The sequence below is a fragment of the Limulus polyphemus genome, unplaced genomic scaffold (genome assembly GCF_000517525.1).
Source record: "Limulus polyphemus unplaced genomic scaffold, Limulus_polyphemus-2.1.2 Scaffold1944, whole genome shotgun sequence".
Classification (NCBI taxonomy): Eukaryota; Metazoa; Arthropoda; class Merostomata; order Xiphosura; family Limulidae; genus Limulus; species Limulus polyphemus.
In genome coordinates, this window is record NW_013667554.1 from 83,720 (window position 1) to 91,761 (window position 8,042).

General features: G+C 30.5%; 1 protein-coding gene across 4 annotated transcripts in view; it reads left to right on the forward strand.

Moving 5' to 3' along the window:
• Window positions 1-8,042, forward strand: part of LOC106465443 (nitrilase homolog 1-like) — a 29,231-nt gene that overhangs the window by 7,683 nt on the left and 13,506 nt on the right. For all 4 annotated transcript variants that reach the window (XM_013925673.2, XM_022393344.1, XM_022393345.1 and 1 more), the window contains 3 exons: window positions 1,782-1,988; window positions 4,340-4,450; window positions 6,460-6,561. In XM_013925673.2, coding sequence (XP_013781127.1) covers window positions 1,782-1,988; window positions 4,340-4,450; window positions 6,460-6,561 — 420 coding nt within the window. The remainder of the gene's footprint in view (window positions 1-1,781; window positions 1,989-4,339; window positions 4,451-6,459; window positions 6,562-8,042) is intronic.

The following is an 8,042-nucleotide window of genomic DNA, read 5'->3' on the forward strand; positions in this document are numbered from 1 at the left end:
AAATGTACAACGTTTCAACAAGGTTTTGTCATCATCAGGTACAAGTGATGAAAACAAAACCTTGTACATTTGCTGTTATGTTAAACTTATATTAAAGTTTTTCTTCATTACCCATTAAAGCCGTCTCCAGCCATTATTAGTCTCAAAGTGGGTTCCTCGTCACCAAATTTGAATTCATCACGGGTTGTCTTCTGTTATCTCCTAAAATTAGAAAATGGAGGATGGTCAATCTTGTAAGAGCTCACCTTTCATCTGTTTATTGGGATTTCTATCAACCAAGGAATGATAAGAAATAGTGTTTGATTTATAGACAACACCTTTATATATAGAATCTACTGAAAAAAAACTGATATTTAAGTGCACTGTTAAAGTAAATTACTCACTCCAATTCCTTTATTCTGACATTTTATCATAACACTGTTAAAGTAAATTACTCACTCCAATTCCTTTATTCTGACATTTTATCATAACACTGTTAAACTAACTTATGACAAGAGTAAACCATGTGATTGGCTCTTCCATATTGATCTAGCTAACCATTAGTGTGATGTGTACATTTTCACAAGCTGATGTTACTTCAAACGCTGTCATATCTTTTCACTGTGCTCAACTTATTTTTCCTATTTTTTACATCAATTTTCTTGCTCTACAGTTTGGACTTGTGTGTGTCTGGATATTAGGAATCATTACCCTAGCCCCTCAGTGGCACAGCAGTATGTCTGTATTGAAATTATAAGTATTCACCAAATAAGGTTGATTAAATTCTTTGCAAATGCCCCCCCCCCCCAGTGGCACAGCGGCATGTCTACGGACTTACAACGCTAGAAACCAAGTTTCGATACCCTTGGTGGGCAGAGCACAAATAACCCATTGTGTAGCTTTGTGCTTAATTACAAACAAACAAACACAAATCATTACCCTAGTTCCATCATAATGTTTTGTAATTCATTTAAGTACTCGTAGAGCGTTATATAAAGGCCTGCTCTTGATTTTATTTCACAAAATGATGACGATATTAGTGGAGATACGAGAATATTCGTGTAGACTGATAGACCTATAAAAATGACATTTAAATTAATATTCATATATATATTTTTAAAAAGTGTAGTTATAATCTTGTCTTTTACTTTATCAGGTCAGTAAGTAATTCCGTTGGAATTGATTCTTCTGCTAAGATAACCTATTTGGTGTTTAAGGCTATTTAGAAGAGTTCTTTCATAAGATTTTATAATGCCCTTAAAAAGAGATCTATTTTTCTGTATGTTCCGTTAAAGAGAATATGTATACACTTAACTCTTTAAACCCGTAATTTCTTGTGTATTCCGCCGGAATCATTTTCATGATTTCCTAATTATTATTACCATACCTTATAAAATTTCAATTTTCTTAATTTTGTGGATAATAACATGCTTTGGATTAGTTTTCAGTCAAAGAGACATAAATTTTATGAGATGCTGTCACCATCCAATGGGTAAATCAGGATTTCCAACCAGATGCTGGCAGCGTCTGCTCAGGTTTAAGGAGTTAATATTGTTGTATAATAGTTATTTCTGAAATGAAAGCTAAATCTAAAATGATTAAAAATTAAACATTACTTAGTTTTTTTAGCCCTTTTGGAATTTAAATAAAATATTTTCATCTATCTATCCAGAATTTTATTGATATTACAGGGAAAACCTTTTGTTATTATGCTTTAAAAACATGTTTTTGATATCATGCATTTGTGGTGCATTTAGTATTTTTGATTATTTGTAATAATATTCAATACTTTATATATGCAGGGACCAGAATCAGATGCCAAAAGAGTACAAAATGCACATATTATCATCAGTAATGCAGGTAAAATTGTGGAGCTTTACCACAAGACTCATCTCTTCAGTGTCCAGCTGCCAGGCATTATTTCTATTCGAGAATCTGACTATACAATACCTGGAGAAAAATTGGTTCCTCCTATTGATTCACCTGTAGGAAAAATAGGCTTAGGAATTGTATCCTTTCTCTTATACTGATTTGTTGCATAAATATATAAAGTTCATTATAACCTTTTTTTTTTCATTTTCGATTTAAAACTGTGTATTGTAACAATAGCTTGTGAAATCTCTTACCAGACTGTAAATGTTTTACAAATATTTATTTTTTGTAACTTAATTTTATATTTTTAAAGTGAAAGTTAACACTGATGATCTGATCTTAGTGATAAATTATGATGTGCCTAAAACTACCTAAAAATAAGTGAAATTTATTTTGATGCACAGTCTTTTTATTTGTTACTTATTTTAGTGCTTGAATAATTTATTTTAATAGTAATAATTGTAAGATATCAGCTAATGTTCACCAAAAAAAAAGCAAAGCCTAAGAAAATCAACATCAGTTTTTTTCATCATTGAACAAATTGTAAATATTCAATGTTGATTGAAGCCATGGCACATTCTCTGTTTTGTTATATACACATACGCAATATATGCCAGTAATTTTCAGTTCTTCTGGATTCCTTGTCACAGACAGACTAAATTAAATATTAAGTGTATTTATTACTGATGTATATACACAATGTTGGTCATACGGACAAGGTAAAACATTAAGTTAATTTTTAATTACCAATGCAACGTACTATTATCTGTATATATTTGCAGATCACATAAAATATTAAGTGCATATTGCTAAGTACACACATTGTTGGCCATCAGCAAACAAGAATGATAAAACATTATGTAAATTTTTAACTGTCATGTAAGCATATTGTTAGCCATGTGCATTAGCAAATGACATAAGTTGTTAAGTAGATTTGTTACAGACATGCATTACATTTTTATCCATTTAAATGTTAAATTTTGTAAACATAAGTAAATCAGAGTATGAAAATGTAGCGTAAGTGCCATTAAAATTGGCAATAATTCTTATATACAGTACTCCCAGACTTGTTTTTCTATATATATATTTGTAGTTTCTTGTAATCTGAAGTATTAAGATTTTATGTCTTTTCACATATAAATAACTCAAAGCGTGTGAATTTTGCACAGATAGTTAACAAACAAAATATTCTTTCCTTAGAGCAATGTTTCCAAAAGTATGTTTATATAGATAGCCTAATTATCAAGTTTTAAGTTAGATAGGTGTTATAAAAATCTTATCCGTGGTATGTTAAATTGGGTATTTTTCAATATAAACATCTGTCATATTTAATGTACTTGTATAGTTTAATGAAAAATAATATTTTCCAAATTAGAAAAGAAAGGTTAGAATCACTGTTAGGAAAATAATTTGGTTATAAGTATTTCAATGACCTTTAAAGTTCCCCAATAAAAGTTATTTGACCAAAATATTGACCACACAATTCTTTCATCTGTATCTGACACAATGTAGCTGCATATTCTTGTTTTGTGGACTACTTTCAATGCATGTTAGAGCTACAAATTTATTTTACATTTGTATTTAATTAACTGAAGTCCTCATAACACTGAAGCACACTATTGTTGATCCTGTGAGAAAGCAACTATTATAATGACTAAGCTGTTATCTCCAAAATACTCATTCTTAGTTAATGTAATATAAATACAAATAGCAGTTTGTAAATACGTAAGTATGGTGAATAGTTAATGTAATATAAATGCAGATAGCAGTTTGTAAATAAGTAACTGCATTTATATTACATTAACTATTCACCATACTTACTTATTTACAAACTGCTATCTGCATTTATATTACATTAACTATTCACCATACAAAGCAGTTTGTAAATAAGTAAGTATGGTGAAATGTTAATACGAAAAGTAAGATTAGAATTTATTTGTAATGTTGTCTAGCTTCGTTGTTTCACAGCTTCTTTAAATTGTCTAATATTTAGCTCTCCTGTCAAATAACTCTAACTTGTAAGTGTCATTTAAAAAAAAACTCAGTTTGTTCAGTAATCTTCTGTTGTGTGATACTGTTCCTTAAACCTTGTATTAATGCTTAAAAAATATTCTTCATGTTGTCATATAACCTTAGGAAATGTTTGGGTAATTTTTAGTATCAGGAATCTTTAATAAAGAAGAAAGAATCTTGTTAGATGTAACGGTAAATAATTTACAGAAGAACATTGTACCCGTAGTATCTTTGTTATACATTAAAAATTTGACATTAATACTTTACACAGTCTCTGAGTTACACCAAAAAATTTCCAAAATGTTCAATTTTTTTTTCTATGTAAAATGGTTTACCTTTAAAAAAATGATATGAATTAAAAATAATTTTTATTAAACATCTAGTACGTGTGTGTGTGTAATAGAGTGTTTATTTGCAAAAAAAAACCTCAAAAGTATCAATTTTATTACATTTATTCTTAACGCGAAAATTTTAGTGCTATGATCTACGTTTCCCAGAATTTTCACTCTTCCTGGCCAAATCAGGAGCAGAAATCTTGACATATCCATCTGCATTTACTCAGACTACAGGACTAGCACATTGGGAAGTAGGTGATGCTCATAATCACATGTATTTACGGTTTTTATAAAATTTGTATTTATTTAACTTTTACGTGCCACAAAAAATTAGTTTCGTATGAATGAAATGTGTGAAAATAGTCAATGGCCTGAAAAATATTTAAGTATGGCTTCAGTAGGAAATGAACACACATTTATGAGTACAGTGATATTTAGTGTACAAAAATACCTAAAGAAGACAGACCAAGGTACGGCTAAAACATGGAGTACGTTTTCTGTGGTAAATGTCATTGTGCTTACGAGTCGTTGTTTGATAGTATTATCATAATGTGCTTGCATACACAAAGGGATATATATATATTAGGTTTCCTTTTAATTTTCCTCTGACACAGTTTCCAAACAGTACTTCAGTGTAATTTTTAAGTTTGTTATTATGAAATTGCTCTAAATATTCATTATTTTGTTTCTGTTCAACATTTTTAAACACTGATACCCTAGTGGATAAGTAGCTAAAACTTTTTTTTCTGGTTACTAACTTTCCAAGCACATGAATATTTTATAACTGCAGTACTGTGAAAATTTTAAAATGCACTTTGTATGGGTTTGAACCAACTTCTTATGCAAATATTTATACAGTGTATGTTGCTGTGTCATTTAAGGAATAACAACATCTTAAAGCCATTGCATGAAAGAGATTCTGACCCAAACTATATATTAAAGTATTGTTTCTGTTATATTAATGTAAGTATTTACTTACAGGTGTAAGAAGTACATACTTCACAGTTTCCAGTTTTACTTGTGATCCTATTTGTAATAACATGCTTGAATGATAATGGCTGGAGATGGCTTGAATGGGTAATGAAGAAAACTAATATAAGTTAATATAACTTATATTAAGTTTTTCTTCATTACCCATTCAAACCGTCTCCAGCCATTATTAGTCTCAAAGTGGGTTCCTCGTCATCGAAAATGCTTGAATGATGTTGAATAATTATATTTGTCAACATTTTGTAGTATACAGGGGGTATTTAGTATACAGGTCATCCTCAGGAGCGTAACGTCGAAACATGTAGAGTCATCAACTTTTTGAAGGCCATAGATAGGCTTAAATAAAATGTTTTTAATTGTGTACTAGTTTAACATTGAATATTATTTATGATTTTAACTTTGTACACAAGTGCTAAAATACTATAATCTTATATATATTGTGAACCGTGGTGTCCGTCCAAGCATTCATCTGTCTCCTGTTTATGGCAACCACTTTGCATTTGAAAAGCTGCACATACATGTAAGGCTCAACACTCACTTTTGAAATGATGGGGGAACAGGCATGATTAATGTGTATGCCAAATTTTATTTTGCAAGCAGGATATTCTACGAGTCTGGTGCACACAAAAAATGAGAACAAGTTACAAAAGTGTTTGTTCTCAAAATATATCTGTGAACTGACAATGTTAGTTTGTCTTAGACTCTGATGAGTCAAAAGTGTAAGGTGATGTTCATGTGTAAAATAAAGATACTTTTGTCAATTGTTTAGTTTGCATATTGTAATTGTATAACCCCTAGAACCTCCAAAATGCATATCTGCAGTTTTATTTCAGTATCCATGTATATTGGATCTGACATTTACCCTCCTCTACCACAAACTGTTGCTAAATCAGCAGTGTGCGATAAAATTAATAGTTGATAACTCTGACAGCAACATAATACCATGTTGAATGGCACTCTGTAAATGGTCATGGCATGTGCGCTTTGGCCTCTACCTATGTGCATAAACAGAACATTAGCAACGCGTACCAGTTATAAGGATATTTTGGCTACCTCTATTAATTAGGTAAATGTTTTCTTTGTTAATTTTCTTGCTGGATAATAGAAAAGGTTATAACTTATTACTATTGTAAATAAGCACCTTTATTTTTTTTCATAGTTTTTTTCAGAATATGTCATTAAGTTTCCTAGTATAATATTATTCTAAACTTATATTTTACTGGATTTTGATTTTAATACTAAACAAATCTGTCCGTTGTAAATTTTACAGCCACTACTTCGATCTCGAGCCATAGAAACGCAATGCTACGTTATTGCAGCTGCACAAACAGGAAAACATAACCCTAAACGTTCATCATATGGTCATGCAATGGTCAGTATTTGTGTCATTTACCTACAAAGGTAAAGTAAATGTGAAATGTATTGTATTTTTTATGATACCTTATTATTCATACATTGTTTGTTAAGTCTTAAACTGGTATTCAATTTATAGAATTCTTGTGAATATCTTTTTAACAATACATGTACACACTAAATGAAAAGAAAAAAACAGTTAATAAATGAGTAAGTAAATGTGAGATAGTAGGAAAGATTGTTCTTTTTTTTTCCTCTGAAAAATTTAAGGTGTTCATAAATTGTTGAACAGATTTATTAATTGAATAAAATGAGAACTATTTAAGATAATTGCAGTTTGTGGTATAATAGAGGATAAAACCAGTAGCTCCATTAGTACACCTTGAAATGTGCACCCTTCTTGGCTAGAAGAATGTTCAGATGTACTAGTCACAAATGAATCAGTTATTCGTGCCCACAGAGTTGTCTATACGTACCTTTGCTTTGTAGACAATGTCCTTCACATACCCCATCTAGTGAGAAAAACTTCACACATCAATCTCCACAGCCTACAACCATTAATTTGGTGGTATTCCTATTCTGTTCAGTTAACAAGGAGGTTAAATAATTCATGGACACCCTGTATATCATATCAAATTTTATTAAGCCATGTACCATACCTTTAGTTTCTTATGTAATTTTTAGTTGAATTTTTTAACTCTTTAAAACAATCTTATTGGGCTTAAATTAACCAAAACTAAAATAAGTGATCACTGTGCTGGTGTGAAGCTAAGTGTGTGAATGGACAAGACAGTAGTTGTTCACGTGCTCACAGGATTTGTGGATCACTGTGCTGGTGTGAAGCTAAGTGTGTGAATGAACAAGACAGTAGTTGTTCACGTGCTCACAGGATTTGTGGAATTCCAAAGCTATTGGTTGGAATTCTATTTTATTATAATTTGCTTTATGTAATATATATATAGTTTTGCAAATTGTATTCCAAAGTTTTATTTTATTTTGTCTTAAAGACATGGGAATAGGAAGAAATTGGTAGCCTGGAAGAAAGAATGCTGAAAATAGTGCTCATAAAATCCTGTTCTCATGTATTTTGATGAACAGTTGATTTTAAGTTTTGTTTGCATACTATGCTTGAAATGAATGATGAAAAGGCATTCAAGGATGGTGGTCATGTGATGTGTGTCCAAAGAACTCGAAAACGCACGTTGATATTTTTCAGAACATAAAAGAATTTTAATCAGCTAATCAGTATTTCCTGCAACTGTCATAATAGAAATGTCACTTATGGTAAAGAATGGCTCCAATAATTGTGTGGAATCCTGAAAAAGAAACTATTCCTGCCCTTTATGTAAAATAGTACAATATTAGTGTCCGACTTCATTGTTTTCATGGTAGCCTTTAAAAAAAAATGACCAGATTTCATATAATATACATATGCATATAATGATGTGAGTAATCTGAAGTTATACATATAATGATGTGAGTAATCTGAGTTATACATAT